The sequence below is a fragment of the Pararge aegeria genome, chromosome 10 (genome assembly GCF_905163445.1).
Source record: "Pararge aegeria chromosome 10, ilParAegt1.1, whole genome shotgun sequence".
Classification (NCBI taxonomy): domain Eukaryota; kingdom Metazoa; phylum Arthropoda; class Insecta; order Lepidoptera; family Nymphalidae; genus Pararge; species Pararge aegeria.
The window spans coordinates 13,609,321-13,636,590 of NC_053189.1; the positions used below are offsets into that span (position 1 = coordinate 13,609,321).

The following is a 27,270-nucleotide window of genomic DNA, read 5'->3' on the forward strand; positions in this document are numbered from 1 at the left end:
TTTTGAAAATAATAAAGTTAATTCTCTATAAATGCGATAATTATATAACAGAACAAGATTATTCAATACTTAGTTCAAATCTTGATAATCGGTAAAAGGTGGACAAACAAAATCATCAAATCTGTGCTGAGGAGGTGCCGAAAATATACTGATATGGTACCTATATTCTATTGTGTCTCTATCTATTATATTTACTTTATTTTACACTGGTCTGTGGTTTGTTTCTTTTTGTGTAGTGAATGTTTATTTTATAATTAAATTTGTTATTTGAATTATTTAAGAAGGCAAGGACTTAAAACATGTTTTACAATCCTTAAGTTCCGAATATTCTTTGTTACTGTTATTGGGCAATATATTATTTACGATAAGCGTGGTAGAAAAACCTCTAATGTGTATCATTTCTTGTAACTTGTGACTCATATCATATAAAATTGAATTGCCTTTATTGATAAATTGTGTGGTTCAATTAAGTTTTACCGTTTTAGATGAGTGAATCATGTGTGGAGACGCCAGAGGCTCCAGCTTGGTTATCCAAGTTAGAAAGCCAAAGGGAAAAACTGAGCAAAGCTCGTCTGGGACATGATAGCGGTGCCGGCGCCCCCTGTAACTCCTGTGGTAGGTTATTGTGTTAAATTAATACCTGATGGTAGGTAGCTGTAAAATCATACCTCTTAAACAGAGCAACATATCGCAGGCATACGAAGAACATCAACTTACAATGTGCGGCCCTGCATCTGTCTACCTCAGCCTGATGTGCCTGTAATTATACTGGCAACCACACCCTTTAAACTAGTACAGCATTGCAAAAATAAGGCAAAGCAGCTGATACAGATACTATATTTATATTATAGAAAAGAGCTGTTCCATCAATATATAAACTTAGACCTGTGATATTTTTTAAGAAATAGGTATACTTACAATATGTTCAAATCAATATAATCTTTATAAAACGAAACATTAGTCTATATAAAAAAAATGGATATAAACAATCAACTCACTAGAAACTGTCATATATTAGTGATATCAGCATATTTTCTTAGGAAAGTGCAGAAAACCTCAGAAAAAAGGGCTGAGTATATGTTTTTATGACATGCTAAGGTAATATTAGATTTACAATTATATAAGTTTAAAGAAAATGTAAATCTCATTAAATACATTGAGGCTACTGTGCTATTGATGAATTTCTTAACAACAAGGTTGCCTGGAAGCAAGCCACTCCGCTTTCATCTCACACAAGATGGAACAATGATTGTTAAAAGAGCAACTGCTGAGTTTCTTGCTGGCCAAACTGGTGGTATAGTCACTACAAGCAGACATACTTTTGTTTCAAGTGCTTATATGAGGCCTACTTGAAAAAAATGAATTTTGAATCTTGAATGTTGCTTGACGGCAGTACTTCCTGGTACTTACTTGGACAAGCTCTGTCACAAAAAGCTATGATATGTATTGATAATAATTTCTAACTTCTTTAACTTTCTGTAGTTATATCTTATTATCTTCTTGGTCATAATGTTTAATTAAGGTGATCAAAATCACCTTAGAATGATAACCATCTAGAATGTCCAGTGGCTCCCAATGACTCATCACTCAGAGGGAGGGTAAAAAAGACAACCCTTACTCTTGAGTTTCATCATCAACAGCCTATAACATCTCACTGCTGCCTCACAGGCCTCTTCTCAGGTGACATGGTTTTAGAGCATAGACCCATAACACTGGTCCAATGTGGATTGGTAGGCTTTTAAACAACTTATCACAAGTAAATGATAATTACCAGCACCAATAGCTTAACATGATCTCCAAGGCTTTAAGGTTGACTCCATTTCCTTAGTCTGTACTGATACTGGAAATTCTTAAACAGAAATATAATACACACACAATGACAAATTATAACCCAACCTGAGATTCAAATCCTACTATACTGCCACGTTAAACTATGGATGGATCTAGTTTAAGATGGCAGTGATTGAGGCAGTTTTGCTCTTGAGTTTACTTATTAATTTTCTACTTGTTGCTTCTATTTTATTTATATGAAAATTGTTTTGTATATAGGATCAGGTTGCCCTGGCTTAGATTTACACTTCTGGCGCAAAGTATGCAGAGCTTGCCACTGCAGTAAGGATGTGCATGATGTTCAAGATGATGACTTATCAGGGTGGGCTCAATTTGAACTTCTTGGTACTGCCAAGCCTAAGAAAGCTTCAAGTAAGTGTATAACTTATACTCCCATTTGTGTACACAAAATACTATGTTGAACAGGAGGAAAATCCTGAAAATTCTGTAGTATAGGTCTATAATACAAATGTGTTTCTAGATTCATTTATTACTTACTAGCTATAGCCCTCGACTTCTTCTGCGTTTGATTTTGTTTTTTGATGTGGCATTCAATTTAGTTGCAGTTGTAAAAAAAATTAAAGTATTCGGCATTGCTAAGCCTTAAATGAGAGGTTTGCTGCCGTCCGCTGAAGAGTTCTGTCCTTTATCTCCAACCACATTCATCAGATCTACACAAAGTTTGGGCAAAATTTAAACACATATTAAAATTATAACAGAACCGTTATAATTTGTCGGAGTTATGGTGTAAAATCGTCAAACACTTTTATCCCCTGTCCCAAAGGAACCGAGGTTAATGTCTGGATAAAAAATATCCTATATTACTTCTAACACTTCCAAGAATATGTGTACAAAGTTTCATGATGATCGGTTAAGTAGTTTTTGCGTGAAAGCGAACAAACTTACATTCACATTTATAATCTTAGTAGGGATTATCTAAAAGTTTATTATATACCCCTTTTTAATATTGTGCATGTTAACACAGTAAAAGGGAAGAAAAAACAAATGCAAATGTGAATATTTAAGAATGAATGAAATGAATTTTTGGAATGACACCAAAATTTTTGAACAAATATTGTTTTGCTTTATTATAGTGCCGTTGATTAAAATACGTGGTGTAACTGATAAACCTGTGAAACTTGATTGGGTTCCACCGAATGCCTCAACAGAATTGGTAAATATTATTATTTAGACTTTATCATATTTAAGGTTGGATATTAATCAATTTCCAACTGTGATAAGATAATATCACAAGTGATATTCATGTCAGCTGGTAAGATTACAGTAACACTGTAATATTTTATTATGTAAAAGCTTTATTTTTTAACAGGGTGTAAATTATTTTATATTTATGCACATTATAATTTCAACTGTCAGGTCCTGCAATAATTATTTCACAAAAATTTCATATCCTTGAGCCAATCGAATTTGGGAGGTTGATTAATCAACGGATACAACTGTCTCACCCAATGAAAGTGCAAAAGGTATTTCACTTGCACTGGGTGAGAATTTTTTCTAATTTAAATCAGAATAAATTAAATGCATTTATTTTTTTAATGCAGATACATTAGGCATTGTCAATTATGTTGTTACTATGGAGAAGGACTATATAAACTGTATGGTTCTTCTTCGTTTTGGTTTACTGAACAAGATGGCACTGTTTCACTGGTGCTAATATTAAAAGAGCACAATTGGAGTAACAGTTTACCTTACTGCGAACTCAACAACAGGATTTGATTGAATACAATCCCATCATCTGTTGGTAGCAGCTTTTCATAAAATAGTTGCTGTTACTAAGTTATTTTTGAATAATGAATTGTTAAATTCATGCGTATTCTAATAGATGGTGCTGTTCTATTTGTTAGTGAAAAAAAGTTTGTTCTGATGAGTATTTCTATTAATTTATATCAAAATAATGTAAAATATATTTTCATCAAAGATATTTTATTTTCTAGGTATCAGAATACATGTCTTGCTTGGGTCCCTTGGCTCCGGTATCAGGCTCAGAAGCAGCTAAGAAAAGGCGCGCACAACTTCGCACACAACTGCCTCCCCACGACGTAGCCACTGCTGCAAGGCACCATGCCTCAGATCAAGAGAAATCCGAACATACAGTAAGTGTTCACTTTAACCAATTTTTTAAAATAAATTTTGCTTTCTGCATTACCCATTTAGAAATCAATTTTGGCCGTAATTATTTAGTATGGAAGTCTTCAAAATTCTCACAGATTTTCTTGAATCAGTCCACCAGTAGAACTTTGTTATGAATGCACAATCTACAGCGATAATAACCTCTGGTAGTTCCATACTACAAATGAAACCCAGTTTAAAAATTATTTTTCATTAAATAGCTGTTTATTTGTGAGGTTATTTAAAATCATCCTATTATAAAAATTTAAAATAGGCGAAACTGTATGGCGAAGCTTGTATAATAGCATAAGGACTAGCTACATATTAGTCAGACTCCTTTATAGAGTGGAACATGTGCTAAAAAAAATAATTTGTTTTTCAGGAATACATTACTCGTATTAAAGACCATGTGGTGGGCATGGGTAATGTGGTGAGAGTGGGCCCTCTTCAAAATGGAGATGTATACTGTGTCGAAAACAGCAAGACACATACTGCAACTAAATCCTATGCATTGCCATTAAAGATATCAAATACATCTAGAGGTGTTAAATATAACATCGTTCCCAAGAATGCTTCCGATAAGAAACTTGTGCTGGACTCACAAGGCAATGTCGTTAGCAGCGCTGCAAACTTACCCGATTATAAATCAAGCCCCATCCTGAGTAGATTAATAAAAGATAAACTTCATGTGATGCACATTGAGTCTGACAGAATTAAGAGTGCTGTGGAACATGGCCCTGTGTATGACAAATTACTTAAGAATCTGAATGAATTGAATATGTCTGTATCTAATGATGTTTATCTACAGCCTATTAAGTTATTTCGTGATGAGTATAATAAGAATCCCCAGTTTAAGGAGGCAGTCAATGAATTTGCTAATAAATCTCTGGGAGCCCAGATAATGCCGGACCTATGGTCTGTAAGTAATAATAATGTCATGGGTACAGCTAAATTACTTGACAGTAAGATTCAAAAGGGAACAATTTTTGCCCCTAATGGTGAAATTTGGAGCTGGAAACATGAGCCAACAACACCTGAACATAGTGGCACTATATGCTCCACAAAGATAAATCCTCAGTATTCTACAACAATGAAGCCAATAAATCAAGTGGAACCCCAGCAAACCGCTCCTCTAAGAGAATATCTTCGAACACATTCCGAAGAGGATAATCCACCACCTCTACCCAATTACAATACATATCCAGGGGCTATACCTTTACCTTCACAAAGTAATGACTGGGATAACACAGCTGATAACAAACAGCTTGATCATTCCGACAATCCTATACAAGTTAACACTTACACTGAACAGCTAGATCCAATCCTTTCTCAATTTGCTGATATGTCCCTTAATCCTGATGAAATGGAATTTAACAGAAAATTATACAATGAAGGTGTGCCCTGTCAAAGATGTGAAAAACCAATGTTTGCTGGTGAAGTAGCGGTTAAAGCTGATAGAGCTGGGCAAGAGGCTATTTGGCACCCGCAATGTTTCACATGCTGTCAATGTGGAGAACTTCTGGCTGATCTTGTATACTTCTATTATAAAGGGGAAATATACTGTGCCAGAGATTTAGCCAATGTGCTGGAGATACCTCGTTGTGCTGGATGTGATGAATTGATATTCACAAGACCCTATACTGCAGCTGAAGGAAGAGCATTTCATGTACAGCATTTCTGTTGCTACCATTGTGATGCACCACTTGGAGGAAAAAAATATGTTCCAGATGATAAAACTGGCCTTCCCATTTGTCTTTCTTGTTATGATCAATTTTATGCTGAGCGTTGTCGTGCTTGCGGGGGTGTTATTGGTCCCGAACAACAAGGAGTCTCCTGGAGTAATATGCACTGGCATGCAGAGTGCTTTATATGCTCTGGCCGTATGTGTGGCAAAAGCTTACTAAGCGGCCGGTTTGTAGTTAAACAAGAAATGCCATTTTGTAGTGTACCTTGTGTACAAAGTAAAATTAAGTGAGTGCCAAGATAGATTTTTAATTCAAAAAGAAAAATTATATTTTGATATAAATTTTATATTATGATAAGTGACATATTTACATTTAGTTTTAAGTTACAAAATAATTATACAATGTATGTATTTTTGTGGTGTCATAAATAGTTATATTATTATTTTAGTTTTTTACCAATAAGGGATAGGGAAAAATATATTTTGATAAATATAAATTTAGAGTAATTTACAAAATGTTATGACAAGAGGACCAATAAATGACTGATTTTGATATATAGGTAAAATATTACATAATATTGTTATAGAATTACAGTTTTTTATAGTCATATGACTGCATTTATACTGAAAAAGTGATAACATTTCATATTTGAAGCTATTACTATTTTGGCTTATCGTATTTATTATATCAGAGACATTCCCATTTTTTTGTTATTTAATATGTGCCATTAATATTAAGAGTTAAATAATAAATAAAATCTTATAAAACATTTGTTACCTTTGTTGACAGATTTGACCTACCTAATAAACCGTGTAGTGTATACATTTCAACAATACAGCACTCCGCTTTTAGCAATTAATACAGTGTATGGCTCCAAAACATCACTGCTGGATTGCATCATATAAGGACCATAGTTTAGCTTAGGATAACAATCAGTTTTAGTCCAAGTCTTCAAGCTGGTTTAGTAGTTAGGTAAATGTCATATGGAAATCCCTTCGACCCATGTTCATCAGTTATTGATAACATATCATCATCATCATATCAACCCATTACTGGCCCACTACAGAGCACAGGTCTCCTCCCACAATGAGAAGGGGTTAAGGCAGAAGTCCACAACGCAGTCCCAGTGTGGATTGGTGGACTCCACACACCTTTTAGAACATTATGGAGAACTCGTAGGCATGCAGGTTTCCTCACGATGGTTTCTTTCACCATTAAAGTAAGTTATATTTTAATTACTTAAATAGCATAACATAACTTTGAAAAGCTAGAGGGGCGTGCTGCCCTGAAAGTGAAGAGCTCCTACCCACTGGACTATAACCGCTTCATGATAGCATATCAAAGTACTATAAATAATATATATAAATACCCGGCTAAGTTTGTTCTGGGCTCTTCTTAGACCAGGGCGTGTTTGGAACACTCGTAGCTTTAGGTTTAAGTTGGCGTACGAACTTATCACCATCCCCTTATAATTATGTAAACAGATATGTATGAACGCTTCATAAGTGCCTTTGATAGGCCTACATGAATAAAGAAATTTTGAATTTGAATATAACCAACTGTAACACAAAATATAGCTCAAAACCTACTGAATTTAAACAATGTTATTTGCAAAATCCATTTTGTAAATTGCAGCAACATTGTATGAAATAAGATACATTTTGTCAAATAAGGTTTAAAACAAACGCAAACTTTATTAAATTGTTATTTTATTAATTTTAAAATAATTTAAAGTAAACAATTTTCAGTAATAATTCTGCTTAGGTTTGAAACATAATTCTGCCCTTTTCTTACTCCTAGGCATGACAAATAGTTTTATTCAGTATCATTTAGTTGTAATTCAATACTAAATATTTTTTTGTCTTTCCATGTTACATGTAAACACAAATAAATTTGTCAATGGAAAAAGAACATTTGCTTGACAGTGTATTTCTTTTTCATGTATTGTACAGTGCCCATTAAAGTAGAGCTATATAAAAGCTTGACATTCGAATCTCTTTTGAATAAACCAACTTAGCATTATAGTTATGTTTTTGTTACAGCTAAGATGCTAATTAAAAAGTCTTATGCTGTAATCTTTAAATTATCAAGGTTACTTTTAAGTTTGTTAAGATTCTCATGAACCGCTTCTTGCTTATTTTCTAAAGCTGAAATATGCCCGTCAGACCTCTTCATCTCTTTATTTATATATTCCAAACGTTTTGCCACATTCTGTCTGGCTTCTTCCAAATCTTGTTTTACTAAAACTGGCCCAATGAGTTTGTAGACTTCCGCATCCTTTTTCAATAAGCTGAGTTCTTCTTTTACAGCTTTATTTTCATTCATTTGGCTGTCTAATTGTTGTCTCTGTGAAACTGCCTTTAGATATTCTTTTTTTAGATTGTTGAAAAGTTCGAACTCTTTTTGCAATTTCTTTTGAATTTCTTCAGTCATTTTAGTGAAATTATATTTTATTTGGTCTACCAAGCAGCGGATTTCACGTTATTTTCTTGTTAAATTTAAGAACAAGATCCATAAGTTGCGCACGGTAAGTATTTGATGTAGGTGGTTTGACTTTGACAACACTTGTTGAGGTTATAACTCAGAACAACGGTTCTGATTCTGTGATGTGTGATGTGAGTGATGATAACATAGAGTAAAGATACAATAATTGTTATGGGTACGTTTTTTATTTGTAACATAATCTAATCTAGTATAAATCAGTCTAATAAGCAGCATCTTATTTAAAAAATAAATGGTGACGGAACGTCTTATGGTAAAGCCAGGTTTCAGTCTGCATCTGTTGCCAAAGAAGAAACAAACACTAAATTACACTAGTGTCGTAGTGTTTGTAACCACTTCGGCTATGTCCTAAGATATTTGTACTATACCCCCGTAACATAGTAACTTGACAATGAATAATTCACACTTGACCGAGGGTTTTCTATCAGTTAATTAGTAACTATTTTAGCAAGTCAGCAAAATATTTTTTTTTTCTAGTGTTACGAATTTAAATTAAAAATGTTTGAAGATAAAATATGACTTCACGTAAAAAGACCGCTGACGCGAGTTAGACACTCGCGTCAGCGGTCTTTTAATTTAAGTAGTAATTAATTTTTCTACTAAGTGGTCTTAATGCACAGAAGGAGGAATAACTTTCGTTGTATTAATAAATTGTTTAAACTATGTTTATACTATATTATATAGGTACTCGCTATTTGTTTTATTGAAAAAAATATTCATTTTGGCTAAACTAATTAGCTTTTGGTCTAAATAAATGCTTTAACCATCAAATGCGTGGATCAATTCCTGGGATACGACGTTCCCGATAACCGATTACCACTCTCATATGCAAGCACTGCAAAAACGTAGTCTTTACTAATATCTGAGTACTAGCGTTCCCCACTACTTTGTCCGTAGGTATCCAACTTCTGATAGGTAAATTTGTCTCATTCAAGGGCCCACTTTTGGGAATCTCCTGGTAAGTGCAACGCTGCCAATATATCAACACAGATCGATAAGTATTTACACCAGGGCAATTCCACCGACCACGGTATCAATAGTGCATGGTTCCAATAGTCCAGGGATGGACGCGGTGACTCGAGCATGGCAGAATGTATCATTACCGTGGTACGACCCGTAATCAGGTCGCATACCTTCATTCCCACATGCACAAGGCCACGCGAATCGAGAATTGGGACCCGAGGGTATGGTAATAAGAAATCAGAGCGCGTAGTTATGACCTTCTGCCCGATTCTCCTCTCAAACTTTTTCAATTTTAAGGAAAAGTTCTTTCAAAAGACCCAAAGGCTATTATCGCATTATTTTAGAACGGGGTTAGCTTTAGGACCCCGTTGGTGTGTGCTTCTGTGTGAGTGTGCCGTTTCGAACGGATGTGTGTAGTTTCCACACTGCTTTAATATATTTACTGTGACTCTGGTTGCTGCCCTCACGTGCTGCACACACTTTTTGTGTGCATTTCTCGTAATCTTCGTTTTACGTGAAACGTGACCTTAGAATTCGAAGGGTTCAAAAGTTTCTGTATGATACAATAAAAACAATATTTTTTAAATTCAGTCAAATCTTTATTTATTAAATTAAATAACTATGGTACGTACATATAAAGATATATTTAATTAGCACCTAACAACATTATATTTATTACACAATTATATTTTTAGTTTGCCCATAATACACAACGATTATTCAAATTGATTCTTGTTTTAAAGCGAGAAATGAAATAAAATTCAATTGAGCATTCGAATTCTACCTTTGAGATTTTTATTTCAAGGTCAGTCAAAACTACACAAGTAGGTAACTACTATTTAGGTAGGTATATTAGACACTCTACTCATAGTATAAAGCATTTGCTTATCTAAACTTAAATATAATTAATTAATTTTGAATAGGCGATTTTTCCAATCAATGGTGATCTCGTATCCTCCAAAACGAAAGAACAGAGTGTAAAAAGACCACTTCCACTGTTTTTCTTTTGATCTCGCAAACTCACCTCAGGGTCGGGGGTTTCAAACTCCGGGTAGCATCGGCTTTAAATTCTAGTGCCAAAACAATTAATTGCAGCAAAATTGCCAAATAAAGGAGCTTTACTTGAACTAAGCGAGACTATTTAAATTTGTCCTCTTTCCTATCCACTACACTTCTTAAACTATGGCCCTGACTTTAATTTTTGTATCGGATGGCTTTTTGCAATGTAGCACATTTGTCGGTTGTTTTTATTCTCAAGCAACGCTAGCATATTTATTTAAAAAAATAGTTCCAAAGGTAAACATTTGTTGTGCTTATATATAATGTTACAACAATAGCGTGGTATTTCTGCATACCATTAGCAATATTATAAAAGGTAATATAATTGCAGTTCCTTATCAAAAATGCAATAATATTGAGTACAAAAAACGTTTAACAACTATAAACTACTTTGATTTTATAATTTTTCTCCATACTCTAAAGTCCACAGATAATTAGCTTTTGGATCTTTACTGTTTTCTGCCTGTTTTTGAACTTCTTCTGCCTTTTTTATTGCTTTTTGTATATTGGCAAATAATTCTTTATTCTTTGTCGTGGGCTTATTCTCCTGTAACTTTTTTTTCTTGTCTTGCAATTTTTCAGACCTTTCCTTGAAAGAGTCTTTTCTACCGAATCTTTCCCGAACAAATCGTTCATATAAGTCTTCACCATCTTCAACGACGCTTTTGCTATTTGCATCATCAGTCTTAGTTTCTTCATGAGGTTTGTTAATATATGATGCGAAAAAGTCATATTCTTCAGGTGTTTTGTCTCCTTTGGGTTTCAGTTGCTGGGAATATACCGTCGTATCTGTGGGGTTGTAATGGTGAATATTTTCAGGGTTTCCACGAGGCTTCTGCGTATATTGTGCCGCATCTTCGTTATGATAATTGTAGTAATTAGTTTTATCCTTATTGTTTTCAGGAACTTCTTGAGTATATGCTAAAATATCTTCCGGAAGTTTAATTTCAGGTAATTTTATATTAACATTACCAAACTTTATTTTTAAATTTTCGTCATAGTTATCGTTTTTTGGGGATAAAGTATCAAGAGTACCTTCTGATTCAGTATTCTTGGCAGAATATCTACTTTTCGTTTTATCAGAGCCTACATGGATATAATCTGAAGATATTCTCGGAAACTGTTGTTTAATATTGGCTTTTCCATTGGTTTTAGTTGAATCAACTTTACGATAATTACCTCTGTTTGGAAGAATGCTATCATAATTACCATTTAAGTTCTCATTAGAATTTTTCTTAGCTTCTTCATTGCTATTTTCATTGGTTAATTCTTTTACGGGTTTTCCTACATCTCTATTAATGTGAACTTGCTTATTAAATTTAGTTGGTTTTTTTATATTGCTGTGTATACCTTTATGTGATTTTTTAATTTTTGGTTTGATAGTAGTTGTAATTTGATCTAAAGAATCACTTTCATAGTTTTCGTGTGAAGCCTTATCAGGATCAAGGTTTCCCCTATTTAGATCACCCCGAAACTTATCATAACTAAAGTTACTTAAGTCATCATTCTCTAAAGCTTTGGATTTATCGTAAGTATCTTGTTCTTTTGGGCTAATCTTATAATCCTCATTTGATATTTGAGTCTCCTTTCGTCGGCTATCGCTAAAATTTTCCTTTGAGTTTCTCTCGTCGTTTGTGTTTTTGCCATAAAATGACCTATCATCAGTCAGTAGGTGTGGTTTTTTACTTTTGATATTAGTTTGAATGGGAATGTCTATTGGTCTCCCAGATTTTTCACTATTTCTGTGTATTTTGGGCTGATTTGTGTATTTTAAACTACCATCTTTTTGATTGCTATTTTCTCTCTCAGAATCGGTAGGACTATAGCTATATACTGGTTTTTGTGCAATATGAGTAGATACGTCTTTATTTTTGTTATAATTTTCAATAAGTTTTTTATCTTCATCTTCATATTCATTTACTATTTTAGCGCTTTGTCTTCCATAATTTACGTTACGTGCATTGTTAGGATTATCAGATTGTAGTAAGGGATTGTTATTGTTGTCGTTATGATATAATTGATTTTGTGTTTGTAATTTATTAAACGTTTGTTTATTTTGAGGTATACCTCGTTCGTCAACTTCATCATTATCCTGATATTGATTTTCTTTATGACTTCCTTGGCTTTCATTACTCTCATCTCTTTCTTTGACAAGTCCTTGATGTCCTGGTGAGTTATTTCCATTATTATAATATATTTTATTATGTGATAGCAATATATTTTTTGGTTGTTTATTAGGTTTACTCGTGTCTCTATTATTACTAAAATTTTCATTAGGGTCACCCTCTTCGTCTTCATTATCTTTGGAATAATTTTCTTTACGACTTTCATCTTGATTTTTTACCGCTGATGAGAAATATTCATTTCTATTGTCATTATATTGTTGATTATGTTTTTCTAATATATCATCGGACGATGGCTTATTACTATAAATTCTACCATCCTGTTTGAAATTTTCAAGAGGTTCATCGTCTTCATCATCTGCATATTCATCTTCATCTTCCGTTTCATCCGTTTCATCACTATAATCTGCAACTGTTTTAGGTGCAGATACAGGGTTTCTACGATTATTATAATATCTTTCACTATGCCTATGCAAATTATTTTCAGGTTGCTGTTTATGACCACGCAAGCTTTCATTTCTTTTGTAACTTTCACCGGAGTCCTCGTCACTCTCATCTTCTTGAGAAAATGTAAATCTATCTTTGTCAGTTTGCTTTACATTTTCATTTTTAATTTCTTCTTTATGACTGGGTGAAAACGGTTTAGATCTATTACCATCCAATTCTTCACTATCTACAAACTTTCTACCCTGAACATCATCATCTTCTTCCTCGAGGGATGGGTTATTTTTATTAATATTTTCACTTGAATCATCATTGTCATAATTTTCATGACTTGCGCTGTTAAGTGGTTTAGGTTTGGAGATGTGATACTTGTTTTTTTTATCTTTATAATACCGTATATTTCCTCTTGACAAAATATTATTGGGTGGTTTTACATTATCACGCAACCTTTCAACCATTTTATTATTTTCGTTGGATCTGTTATCGTTTAGATCTTCATCCGATGAATTTTCCTGGTTAGAATCTTCTCTTGCATTGATTTCTTCACTTTTTTCGGTAAGTTCTCTGGTTTTAGGTGAATTATGCTTACTATTTATATCATCATGATATCCTTGTATTTCTTTTTGTAACGATGGGTTAAATCTTCTCTGGGATTCATGCAAATTTTCGTCTTTTATGAGTGTTTTATATTTATCGTCGCGGTATGATGTGTTTTCATTATTCGTATTTCCCCTTTCTTTTGAATTAGGAAAATATTGGTCATTATTATGGTCATAATATTTTTGTTCTCCTCTTTCTAATTGATTTTGATCAGGTTTATTCCTATTATGTAGAGTTTCAACTTTGAAATCAGCTATATCAGAAGGTTTGATGATGTCGCTTGGATTGAATTTTGGCAAGTTTAATTCTCCCCTCTCTATATTTTGATCTTTAATTACATCATATATTCCATGCGCTATTGTTTTGCCATTGTCTTCGATATTCCTATTAAATGATCGCCTTTTCCTCTTTAAACTATTTTTAAAATGTCCTTTTAATTTTTCAGATGCTTTTACATTAATATCCTTTTTGTTAACATATTTTAACGTAGTCTTCTCTCTCAATTGATTGGCTAGGTCTTTGCCTATGTTCGAAGCTTCATTTGTGTTATTGTTAATAACAGCATCTAAGCAATCAGTATTCTTTGTCGGATGTAAACATAAGTTATTGATTTCTTTATCTTTTATTAAAATGTTGAAGTCTTTGCTATTGTCATTATTTTGTGAATTTGTATTTAAAATTTTGTTAGAAGCACAGGTTTCATTTGAATTATTACATATCTTGTCTGCCTGATTATTTTGAGTTGCTGTTCCATTGAAGGTATACGCATCTGTCATCTGAGAAGTTAGACAATAGTATGATAGTTTAACACATTTATTATACATAACTTCTATAATTTACTGTACTAACTACATACTACTGTACTAATTACACTAGTACTGTTGACTAATACAGTGCGATTTAACAGTGATCGATGAGGGTGTGCTTTTTGGGAGTGAAAAAAAAACTAAATATATATATTCATACAAAACATACTTTTATTTACAATATAAAACACGCTACCATGCGATACATAAACTATTATCTAAACTACTCTATAAACTTATCTAGCTATAAAATAAATAAAAAATACAAATATTGTAACGAGTTATAAAGTACGCCAAGTTATAAGTAGGTACTTATGAGTTTAACTTATTTCGACTTGTTTCATGGTAATGATTATAAAGACTAACACAGATAAAAAAAAAATAGACTGTTTACATTAGACAAAGCAATAAACTTTATAGAAACTGCTAGATTAATTTAAATATATAGTCAAAAGTTTCTATTCAACACTGACAAATCTTTAGCCAAGAAAACATACTCTTATATATCTTGCCTGACATTAGGACCAGTTTTATTAAATTGATATGGATTTTAGACATTTTAATTAAAGTTGGTAGTTGGTTTAGCTGTCAAATATGGATTCTAATGGTCTAAAGGTTATTAAATCATAAAAATAGTGATAAAAAAATATTTCTTCATGATTTTACATAATTACAACAAAGTACAAATCATATGGTCTTCGTATTTACATAATTCGTACTTATGTGGAAATAGTAAGGACCGGCTAAATGCTGGTGATCTACAAAAATATGGCAATAAAGTGCGTGACTATTTACTTCATCCGCTCTCCTTTTACTTTGTACATATCTAAAGCCGGGTAGACATTGGAGTGTCGTGTTGTGTGATGGACGCAGCAGAAGGCCAACCGGAGCCCTAAATTGAATACGAAATTGAGCACACTTGTTTGCCGTTATGCAGTACCTAAGTGTGTGTACGACTTGACATGAAATATGGTATCAATAGATCTGTTGCACATAAATCTCTAGACGAAACTAAATTAACATGTCTGAAAATAGTAATATCCTATCCAAAGCATACAGTTTAAAAGACAGCACTGCTTTTAGACCTGTCAATTTTGAATTGGCACAATTTTATTATTTCTGGAAACTTTCTGATATATTAAAACACTCTTATGTGAAACCGGCGTAACTTAGGTGCTTTAATTATAAAAATATATGTAAATATATATCCTTAGATTACATTAAAAATTACTACCTATCTACTTGAAGTGTAAATAGGTTTGTAACTTTCATAAACCTTGACCTGAAGTTTCGTAACTGTACATAATATAATATTTTATTAAATTCAAATTACACTTTTAAGACTACTGACTTAAAACTTCAAATATTGTAGGTATAAAAAAAATTGAAATATTGGTTACTTAAATATTAATATAAATAGTAATTTTTGCTGACAAATTAGCAACTCAACATTTATTTGCATGAGTAAATACTTAGAACATGAACTTGCGTTCAATCCGAGTAAGGTGAATGTTATATTAGGTTAAATTTAAATATCCAGTACAAAATCCCATATAGAAGGACTGAGGAGAGGGGAGAGGAAATGAGAAGATCGAGCTATCTTCCCTCCTCGTAAAATGTAATTAATGTTGGCAAAACTGTCTTTGCATAATCATGAAAACAAACGGATCTTTAATGCACCACAAAATTATGTATAATCCGTTACATTCGGGTAGCAGTTTAAAGGACAGCAACCCAGATTTATTCTAAGAAGCAGTTATAAAAGAACAGTTATAACCTTGACCCGCGTTTTACCTACCATTGGAACCCTACCGTTGGAAGAGACCTTTAGTCTAGCAGTAGACTGTTCTACGGATATGGATGATTTTATCATCATAATATTTTTAAAGTTATAAATCACCTTAGTCGGAATGACTGCTGAATTTCCACATTCTAGGCCCGCATTAATTAAAACAAAATATAAATTGTGGTAGTCATAAATAATTAAGCGTGCATTCTTACTACACACAAAATGCTGAACGGCTATTAATTAGCATGTTAACTTTATTTGGCAAAATAATTAAACAGTTAAGGAGAAATTTTACATTTCTACCTAGCCATAATTATTTGGTAGAATTGGATAGTAACTTGTTTAAGTAATATCATGGCATTACACTCCAATAGTCCATGCTTGGAAATTGTATAAATACGGGCCATAGACTGGAAAAGCATCTACCATACTTAATTAAACTAATACAAAAGTTATAATGACACGATTATGAGTTACTTAGTAAATGAAAACATGATTATATACAGTGAAAAAGGCAAGTTCTCGCACAATTCATTTGTGTCATTACATACTTTTGTTTTCTACAGAGTACCTTTGCATGTAGAAGTAACGATCACTTATTAAAATGTATTAAAAGCCGCACCACACTTTCGCAACTTCTCAACGACCGATTTACGTATAAAATAAAAAGGACAAAAGATATCAAGAAGGCTTTATCCTACCATTATTAATTCCTACTTTATAATTTGCAAGTAACAAGATCTATTAGTATGCACCGTTATCGAGTCGATATTTCCTTTTTTGTTATTGTTCAGACGCGTTATGACCTCATAGGATTGAGCTCATAGGTTTAAGAGTAAGACTTTTTTAAAACCGCTTAAGGGTTTCGAATTTGGAGACCCTGTTATTTCTAAGTGCAAAAGTTTTTCACGAAGTCGATGCCAGTCTCGGAGGTCGTTAAGGTGTGATAGCGGCTTAAGTAATTTAATTAACAATTGGGCACATAATTATGTCCTTTCTGTACTCTTTGTCATGTGCTTCTTATGTAATACTACTACTACTGCTTTAATACATGCTGACGAGTTGTTTATGCAAAGAAAGGACTTAAGTTAATGACAAGCTTTTCAATACTTTGCTACGTCCACTAGCTAAATCTAATTTTACTGTGGAGTTTGGTGCTGGTGCTTCTATTTCTTGCCGTGGTACGGATTGTACGAAAAACTACTTACATATTCTTTAGCGCCACCTAGGAAAGGTACTGGGTCAGCCCATTTACTGAAGTCCATCGATGGGATGATACCACTTCTACACGGTACCCGGGGGTTTCTGGAAACGATAGGATTAATATAGCCAAAATACAACACATTTACTCCCAGAGTTTATTCTAACAATAATGGGTAATCTTCAATAATGGGTACATAAAATTTGTAGTGAATAGTTTTATAATCATTGTAAAAAATAGATATCGCTATTTAGCGATAAGGCCGCCGAATTGTCCGTTCTACCTTATTGTGCTGTTGAATTTGTATCTCTGTAAATTTTCTCTGTGGTGTACAATAAAAGTGTATTCATTCATTCATTCAATAGATAAAATAATTTTTATATTATAATTTTTAAAATATAAAAGCTTTATATGAGTGTAATTAAATGTTTAATGAACTTACAATTCATGATCAGGTAGCACCATAGGATAAAGCTGGACTGTATCAATGATATCAGTATTATCACAAATAATACGCGCAAGACGGGACTTTCTAATTTCGGCTAACTGCTCTTGAGTGAATGATGAAGGCTGGTTAGGTAGCTCGAACCTGGAAAAATGTTAAGGGTTTGTAAAAGCGAATTGCGAGTATATTTATATACAGTAGATAATATAGTAAATTTATTTCTCAACTCACCAAAATCTGTCACCTCTTCTTGAGTAAGAGAACTGGGTAGCAATAACGCAAGCAAATGTCGGCCCCAGCATTGATCCTGGCAATGGTCTTTCAGAAACACCGCCAGACCATAAATCCACATCGATGGGGTGTTCGAAAATCGACTCATATTTACGAATGGTTTCATTCGCCATAGATCCAAACAAATCTTGGAATGTATCAGCACCAGAGAGACCGCAGAACTTTCTAAACTCCATGTAGCCTGGAAGACCGAATTCTCGACCTCTTTGCATATTAAACGATACCAAGTCCATTCCGAAACGAGCTCCTACTTTCTTGAATAGATGATTTGTAACTTCTTGGGTAATGGAGTCATCCATAGCTTGAGCTACCTGATTCATTAGTCCCATTACGTATTCATCGAGAACGCCAGCTCGGTACAAATCATATGGTCTTCGTATCAGATCTGACAAACGTTTTGATGCTGCAAATAAAATCATATTAATATGAGTAACTTAAAATTTAAGTTTTATGAACTAACCAGGTGTACAGTGTCACGCTTTGCTATGGCTCGGTCTGATAATAATTTGAGTTCCCGAGTGAACTTAGAGACAAAAAGTGTAGCTATACAAACAATATTTTATAGAAATGCAACGTTGTGAATTATAATAAATAAATTGTTTAATTACTTTGTGAAACAAATCAGATTTATTTGAAATTCGTGTTTAGATTGATGTGTTACTTTGTCGAAAGCCATAGAATAATAAAAATCCGAATCCGAAGGAAATACAAGTCCACGAGAACCAGGCATATGTGTAACGAAATATTTATTAATTCACTTAGCAAATATGCATTGTAGAGTTCGGTGTCGGAGCAAAATGCGCAAAGACCGCTTTTTGGAAGATCTGCGTGATCTGAAGCGCTGGGCAAATTTGACTAGTCTTCGCGAATTTTAGCAAATTACATAAGCTTTTTATGTAATGTTTACTGATTTGAAACTTTTACATTATTTAATGATTATCTATATGTTTCAGACTAACTCCTTTGGGAAGAGTAACATAGGAAAGCTGAATTAATTCATTAGATTACATTCATTTATATAAACTTACCAATGAATTTGTGTGCCTTGGACCATCTTTCAACGGCGGTAGGTAAAAGGGAGTGACCGAATCGGTAAGCTGCTGCCGCGAAAGACGCAATCACGTCTGGATTCACTTCTTCATCATATCCTTCCCAATAACCCTATCAGTAACATAAGGTCAATAGAGATTCAAAAATTGCTTTTAGAAGTAGTAGAGGTTTTTGCGACTGTTATATTTGCCACAAAGCAGCATTCGTGGTTGTTTGTGGTTAACTACATGATGCTTAACACCTACAAACCAGGTTGATGTACACATGGCAATACTATGTAGGCCGAATTCCTTGCATGCCATGCGAAGTGTTGCTCAGTTACTGGCGATGGTTTTAAATCAGGTAGGTTATATGTGTTATTCTTCAGTCAATTACTACAATAAAAAAATCTAATATTAACCAAACTGACAGGTCTTAAAGTTTGTCTGTCTTCTGTCACTGTCAACTGGCAAGGATAGCCATTTAAAAATGTCAATTTAGTTTACAGATTGGTGTGCAACAGAATCGGCACCAATGTTTGAGTAATACAAATCGTACATTCTAACGATTTCAGCGTCAGAAGCAGAAATGTAACGTTACAATGATGTTAATAAGAGTCTACTTAAGAAACTAAACCAAATTGACAGGTATAAGGTTTGCCGTTTTCACCTCGGAAGAAGATTGGCATTTAATTACACATGTCAATTTTAGTTTACAGATTTATTTAACACAGAATTGGCACCATAGTATAGCTATTTTTCGCCCTCCCTACGTTATATCTTCATCTCTTTCATCTAATATAAAGTGCCTTTAAATTGCATTAGGTATCGATTCTAATACAATAAAATTATCCAATCGCCGCCTGAGAAATTAAATTACAAAAACAAATTTTATACATACCTCTTTGGCGAGGACTAAACCGAATTTCTCCATAACATCTTTGCCGAGTAAAATAGGCAAGAATTCATTGTAAGTGATGTGTTGTATTTCTGCGATATTAATGCGTCTAGCTTCCTGGAATAGGCTTTCATCGTCCCAGTGGGGGTTCACGTGTGCCAGAGCTTCCGCAACTCTATTATGTTCTCGAGCCATCAAAGTGTGCATCACTGTGAGGACTAGTTGTTCGTTGACTCTAATTTCGCCTGAAATTCATTTAAATTTAATAAAACTTAAAAAAAACTTCCTCGTTACTACATTCAGAGGTTAGCATTTTTAACTACGGTCTACGTAGCACAAGGTCTTGGGTTCGATTCCTTGGTTGGGGCAAACATTGTTTTGAGCACCAGACAGATGTTAGGAATTAGCTTTGTTGCATAGCAGCGTGGTGATTCTATGTTCTAAAACCCTATCTCATATTATGAGAGAGGATGGCTATGTCCAGTAATGCTACATTATATTGGCTGATAGATTAGAGTATGCCTTCAAGCGAAACGGTATTAGCCTAGTGGTTACAGCTTTCCTTTCAGGGAATCTAGTTTGATCCCCGGCACGCACTTCTAGCTTTTCGTTGTTGTGTGCGTATTTTTTAATTAAAATATCACTTGCTTGAACGGTAAAGGAATTGACGACCTCTGCAGCGCAACGGTAAGCACTGTGAATTTAAGTAGGAGGTCCCGGGTTCGGTTCCCGGCAGGGGCAATTTGGAACTTTACAATTTCTGTATTTCCTCAGGTCTGGTCTTGTGGGAGGCATTGGCTATGGCTAGTTACCACCCTACCGTCAAAGACGTGCCGCTAAGCGATTTAGTGCCTCGGCGCCATGTCACATGGTTAGTCCGCTACCACCTTAGACTGCACCATTGCTTACCACCAGGTGAGATTGCAGTCAAGGGCTAATTTGTAGTAAAAAAAAAATCATATCGAGTTCTCAAAGGTCATTAAAGTCTATCACTACACGCTTGGCCAGCGTGAACCCCTCTCATTGTGAGAGGAGATCCATGCCCTGTAGAGACCAGTGGGCCGGTAATGGGTTTGATAATGATGTTGATTATACGTATATAAAAAAAAGTTAAAGATATTCTAAAACATATGAACTTACCAGCTTCAAAGCAGTACATATTTTTATTAGGTCTCGTACAACCTTCGTCAGGGATATCCAATTTGAGAGGCAACAGGTCTTTAAGACCATATTCCTTAAACACAGGGTTCATACGTAGAAGCCCGCCATATCCAGTACGTAGTTTTCTGAGAGAGACAAGGACGGTTTATGAATAAAGAACATGTGCCTATTAACAAATAACTCATCAATCTGGAGTCCAAATTCTGTGTATTTTTAATGTAGTCGCCATTAAGGATGAATCTAGCTAAGAACAGGTTCTCAAATTCGATCATAAGTATAGATTGATCGATACTTGAGAAACTATTCTTAGCTCGATGTCGGTTAATTAATACGCGCCTCGGAGGGTAATAAATTTATCGAAGCAGCTGTAAAATAGGTACAGGAATCAATAAAGCATTGACTTACCATGTCGTCAGATATTTTCATAATTTATTTTTAATATTACCTAGCGAACTTTTCAGTGACACCGTACACGGTGTTCCCATCTATGGCTCCAGTTAAGGTATTGAAGGGTATTCTTGAGCCTGGAACAATTTAATATAGAAAATCAATTATATTAAAAATAAAATATATATATTTTTTTTTACGATGAGTAATATCATTAGATGATTAAATTAATAAAATTAATATCAATATAAAATTATATTAATTTAAAAATAACGGATTTTAATAAGTAGCATAAAATTGTAAGGATACAACTAGTATAAATAAAATTTCAAGAAAGTATGCTATGGCAAACTATTGTTATGACTAATCGACATAAAATTTAGTTTTCCACAAATTTCACGGGAATCATCATTTTTTCCGTGGCAAAAAGTAGCATATGTGTATCCGGGGTATAATCTATCTGTATTCCAAATTTCATTTAAATTTGTTCAGTACTTTTGCACGAAAGACTAAAACACATCAATAAATCCTCACAAACTTTCACGTTTATACAGATAACAGGTATTAGAAGGATATGAATATTCTTACTTTAGATCCGTAAACATAAGAAAAGATATCCCAGACGATGAAATCAAACCTAACAAGTTATTTGTTATGATATCAGATATCTTTAAAAGATTTCCCCTTAAACGAATATAATACGTTCCAATATTTTTTGTACACACAAACAAGTCCACAAACTATTTCAAATTACCTATTCATCTACAAATATTAACATGCTAAAAATTAGAAAACGATTGATATGATTGCCGCAAGCAAGATATATAAGCTTTTTAAACTAGGTCCCAATCAGAACATTGTAAAACATATAAATAAAAGAGAGAGGTTTTTTATAGAGTTGTTTACATGTGGTATTAGCGGCCGGTATAATTTTTGCACTACATTACGCAAGGGATCTATACACGTAACAGACTGCTTTCGCCTCTCACTCGGCAGATGAACAGGTCAAAAACCGGTCACTATACATTTAATTGTATGTATCAGAGAATGGAATAACACAGTATGGCAATGATATAATATATTCATAGGAAATTTCTTTTACTTAAGCAGTCATGCAATCAAATTGTATATTGTGTTTAATAATATCAGTAAAATGTACTTAATGATACATACAAATAAGTTTAGTATGTAGCTATTTTATTTATAATAGAGTTATATACACAAGTTATGTAACAGTTCTTCCAAATACTGATCTTACCAGTTAACCCTCAATTATAGCTCAAACGATATGAGAGTCTGAAATCTTAACAGTCGTTGTTTTGAATCCCACCTTTTGGACTATTGTCGTACTCAACTCCTAGCTTCACTAGTAATTTTAGCGGAAAGGGGAATATTAGATTTTTTATACAATTTGGTTAAATTGTATAAAAAATTTTGCATATTAAATGTATACAAAAACAGGCTTGCGTTCAGCTTTTACTATACGTGAATTCTTATATGGGCTTTAAGACTGTAGTTGTTGATAAAAAACAACGTGAAGGCACGATTGTCTAAAAAATGGCCATCTTGAAAGTACTCAAGTTATACTTATTTAAGCTTTATCAGTAAAACTGATATCTATTCACTAAAATCACAGACTGAAAGTTAAACCAACCCGTATCCAAGACCCAAAATCGTCTTTAAGAAGCTTCCAATGCCCATTTTGAAGTTCAACGATTTAATAATAGTGAAGGTAACTTATGCAACTCTCTATGGGTACACACATGATACACTGAAGGTGTTGTTTATTTGGTATTGCAGAACAATGTAAGTGTCATGTATCATACTGTGCGAACCTAGTTTGCATGAAATGCAAATCAACCGCAAGAGTTCGACGCCGGTTTGCGGTCGTTCAGATTTTGAAATATCTACCTAATACTTGTTTGAACATCGTGTGTGATTTTATTTTGCATTGTTCTATGGAGCCATTTATTATCATTTAATTGACTTAAATTGCATAATGGCCAGTAGGTTTCACGGGGCGTCTCATAGACTTAGTACGAACGTTATGGTGAGAAAATGCTTCAAAAGCTTTGTTGCTTTAACTCTTGGTATATACTTGGTACAGAAAAAATATCTCAGTTTAATTAAGGTAAAATTAAAAGCACTTTGCCCGCGTAAAGAACTTTTGAGTCTGTGGCCAACGATGATCCAAAAAGCTCTACTTGAATTGAATAACATCTTCAATCTTAATATATATAAATCTCCTGTCACGATGTTTGTCCGCGATGGACTCCTAAACTACCTAACCGATTTTAAATTAAATTGGCACACCATGAGCAGTCTGGTCCAACTTAAGAGATAGGATAGCTTAGGTCTTTAATTATAAAATTCAAAATTCATTTATTTCAAGTAGGCCTAATATAAGCACTTTGTAGTCGCAATTTTATTTTATTGCAAATTATTTGTCTATGATTAATTGACAGTCACAACTCACATGTTATATAGGTATAAATACTACTATACTCATTTAAGGCTTAGCGATACTGAATACTTTAAAAACAAAATCAAACGCAGACGAAGTCGCGGGCAACAGCTAGTAACTTATATAAATTGATTTAAAGTTAAGCATAAGAAATAAATGATTTGACGGCCGATTGGCGCAGTGGGCAGCGACCCTGCTAACCTAACCCTGCGAGTCCAAGGCCGTGAGTTCGATTCCCACAGCTGAACTATGTTTGTGTGATGAATTTTTTTTTCAGTGTCTGGGTTCTTATATATATGTATATATATATATATATATATTATAAGTATTTATGTATATTATTCATAAAACTACTACGCTTACTTTGGGGCTAGATGGCGATGCGTGTATTGTCGTAGTATATTTATTTGTAAAATATATTAATTAAAAAAAATAGACAATAACATACCCAGACGGCAGCCGGGTCTAGGCGAAGGGAATCCCCTTACGAAGTCGATACACTTGACCCCAAAAAGACGATAGAAATAGTCGTCGCCTGGCACAATGATCTCGTTGCAGTACGGGTGTTTGAGATGAAGGGGGCGCTTGCAACATTCCTCAGGGTCGTTTCGGTGCACCGGATCTAAAAAAATTTTTTGTTTAGAAAAATATAGAAACATGTTAATACGTTGGCAAAAGTCAGTAGGACGTAAGTTACTACACATATATTTATTTATTAGCTTTTCAAGGGAAACAAACAGTATTATTACACATAAAAGTAATGCCGTATTTTTGTATCACATAAACCAATGAAGTTTCCACAACTGGGTTATACATATAATACGATAACAATAACCACAATGGCTTAGGAATAAGTACATACATTTATATCATTTCTGATATCTAGCCTTATTTATCCCAAGCCGAAACGATAAGGGATACCTCCTGAAACCATTTATTGATGAATATACTAATTAATTAAATAAGTAAGTGTTCATTTAAATAATTGAAAATGATATAGTTGAGATAAAAGAAGATGCCTATTCAAATAATCTATATAATTTGTCAGCCGATTGGCGCAGTGGGCAGCGACCCCGCTTTCTGACTCTGTCCAAGGCCGTGGGTTCGATTCCCACAACTGGAAAATGTTTGTGTGTGGAACATGATTTTTTTCAGTGTCTGGGTATTTATATGTATATTATAAGCATTAATGCATGTAGATATTAAAATATTCGTCAGTCATTTTAGTACCCATAGCCCAAGCTACGCTTACTTTGCAGCTATATGGCGATGTTTGTATTGTCCTAGTTACTTTATTTATTTATTTATTAATAGGAAGAACTTCGTTTAACACACGGAGCGTAAGAAAACTTACCAAGCGGAGTTCCTGTTAAAGTGTAGTCGTGGTCCATAAATTGCCCCCAAGCGATAACCATGACTGTACCAGCGTGGTCGTGGAAGCCATCATCCGGGTGCATAGTCCGGGACACCACGCGGGAAAGTGGCAGATCGTGTCCAGAATGCGATATACGAGGTGCGTTGATGCCGTCGGAGAAGAGGGGACCAATTAATCTTGAAACAGATTATAAAGAAAATATTTTACCAGATAGAGATGAATTATTTTATACACTGTAATGTTTATCATTTACTCAGTTTTCCATAATATTGCGTGACGTAGATAAATTTTAAGTAAATTCATTTAATTATAAATAATCTTGAGCCTATTAACTTCTCACTGTCTTGAAAGTTTACTTTAGGGCTATCTGCTATATACTTTTTAAAGGCAAACTATTCTTATTGAAAAATATAATTAATCCTTATAATTTAAGTTTTAAACTTATTTCTGTTATATAGTTTACGGTGCATATTATAAAACGTGTCTAGTACTATATGATACTGGTGAACATATATATTTCGAATTAACCATTCCATGCAAACTCGACTAAATTAGTTTAGGTAATATTTTGTGTTTGTTGTTTGTATTATGTGTTTGTAATAATCAGTTGCTGTGGTCATCTATTGTTTTTTTTGTTATTAAAACAATATAAATGTAGAGACAGAATATCCATAAAAATATATCAAAATTACCTTTGGAATGGCGCCATAGTTGCACCCCACGTTGGGTGTTTCAGGTTGTTACATAGGCCATCAAGTCGGCGATATTTCCCGGCGCGACACTCGACGTGCGAGAAAACAGGCGGGCACACCTCGCGGATTAATGTGCGAGAGGTGTCGATTAACGGCAAGCCTTTTTCGATTTCCTCGTACGTTAAGCCGTACCTGAAAAGAACACTCTAATTAGTGGCACCTATATATCATCTGCAAAATAAACAAAAGTCTTCTGAGGTGCTGATTATACGAATAGATATGCTTTTGTTACATAATTCTTCTGTTGACTTTTAATCTATACCAAAGAAAAAGTTTGAATAATGCTTCGTTAATTGGTTGCTTGCATCTCTAACAATATATAATTAACGATTATTTAATTGAAAAATCTTCTACTTCTTGTCGTCACACTCTTTTCAGAGTGGTCGTGGTCATCAAGAAATGACGCTGTTGTTATTTGTATCACGATATTTCGCCACTTTGCAAATTGAAAAATACTAACAAAAAAATAAATGTTGATAATGAGTAGCTGTTGAGTTTGTTGTGGGCTGCTTCACGGCAGAAATGCCTTACGAATCGGTAGATAAACAGAGAAATTTGTACTAGATCCTTCTTAAAAGAAAACCTACGGGTGCAACAAAACCATCCTTCATTTTCGGGACCTTAAAGTTGGAATTTTCTTCACTTAAATGGAACCAATTTTTAAATAATATTTTATTTAATAGGATCTACATTTAATCATGCCAGCAAAGTAGTGTGGGCTAATATTGTTCAAGATTTGTTGTGGAAGTAAACTATGCGCCCAAGTATCCAGGCCTCTATTTAATATAATTCACAATATCTACCGATGTAATTAAATTGCAACTGAGCGGTTTCCAGCGCGTTGAAGTCTTTTATTAGTAAAAGAAAACATAGAAATGAATAACATGTGCATAGATTATTTAGGTAGTTAAGTCTATAACCACATTAGATAAATTGGAAGTTGAGAACTTGGCAGTCCAATGAATCGCCGTAACGAGTAGTTATATATGTGAGCTATGTAGTCCGGTCCGGTCCATTTTACTTTCGTATGCGAATAAGGTCCAAATTTAAAGATTTTTTCATTAACGAGGTCAAAGACAATTAGTTTGGAATGTAGATCAAGGTTTTTGGTCATGAGTTTAAGATGTGTTTTAATTATTTTTGAAAGTCTTGTGCTTTATGGTTTCCTTTATTTAGAAGCAGCATAGGATTAGCGAACATTTTTACTTATTCATAAGTACTAATGTTTGGTGCTTTAAGATTGCTTTGATAACTTTTGCATTGGAAAAGTTAAGTACCAATCAATCGCATACATTTCATAAGGTAGGCTTATAGCAACAAATGTTACATTACATTAC

General features: G+C 33.8%; 3 protein-coding genes across 4 annotated transcripts in view; 1 reads left to right on the top strand and 2 right to left on the bottom strand.

Annotated features, from left to right (window-relative positions):
- The first annotated feature begins 94 nt into the window (after positions 1-94).
- LOC120626744 (testin) lies at positions 95-5,994 on the top strand. Of its 2 annotated transcripts, none has more exons than XM_039894410.1 (6): positions 95-156; positions 486-615; positions 2,050-2,202; positions 2,925-3,004; positions 3,786-3,944; positions 4,343-5,994. In XM_039894410.1, exons 1-6 carry the CDS (start codon positions 154-156, stop codon positions 5,933-5,935), a joined length of 2,118 nt encoding a protein of 705 aa, XP_039750344.1. In that variant the 5' UTR covers positions 95-153; the 3' UTR covers positions 5,936-5,994. The 2 variants fall into 2 exon arrangements, with proteins under 2 accessions (XP_039750344.1, XP_039750345.1); XM_039894411.1 differs by lacking the exon at positions 95-156 and adding an exon at positions 223-284.
- A 1,343-nt stretch (positions 5,995-7,337) lies between these two features.
- Positions 7,338-8,224, bottom strand: LOC120626814 (probable prefoldin subunit 6). Its single transcript, XM_039894567.1, has one exon. The coding sequence runs from the start codon at positions 8,076-8,078 to the stop codon at positions 7,710-7,712; it is 369 nt and encodes a 122-aa protein (XP_039750501.1). The 5' UTR covers positions 8,079-8,224; the 3' UTR covers positions 7,338-7,709.
- Positions 8,225-10,566: 2,342 nt separating this feature from the next.
- LOC120627053 (putative uncharacterized protein DDB_G0282133) overlaps positions 10,567-27,270 on the bottom strand; it is a 29,046-nt gene continuing 12,342 nt past the window's right edge. The window contains exons 5-16 of the mRNA XM_039894892.1: positions 25,874-26,065; positions 25,161-25,357; positions 24,255-24,428; positions 21,401-21,479; positions 20,935-21,080; positions 19,798-20,039; positions 18,897-19,029; positions 17,809-18,271; positions 17,575-17,721; positions 17,140-17,236; positions 12,414-14,112; positions 10,567-12,335 (exon numbers count right to left, since the gene is read on the bottom strand). Of these exons, the coding sequence (XP_039750826.1) occupies positions 10,567-12,335; positions 12,414-14,112; positions 17,140-17,236; positions 17,575-17,721; positions 17,809-18,271; positions 18,897-19,029; positions 19,798-20,039; positions 20,935-21,080; positions 21,401-21,479; positions 24,255-24,428; positions 25,161-25,357; positions 25,874-26,065 (5,338 nt within the window). The remainder of the gene's footprint in view (positions 12,336-12,413; positions 14,113-17,139; positions 17,237-17,574; positions 17,722-17,808; positions 18,272-18,896; positions 19,030-19,797; positions 20,040-20,934; positions 21,081-21,400; positions 21,480-24,254; positions 24,429-25,160; positions 25,358-25,873; positions 26,066-27,270) is intronic.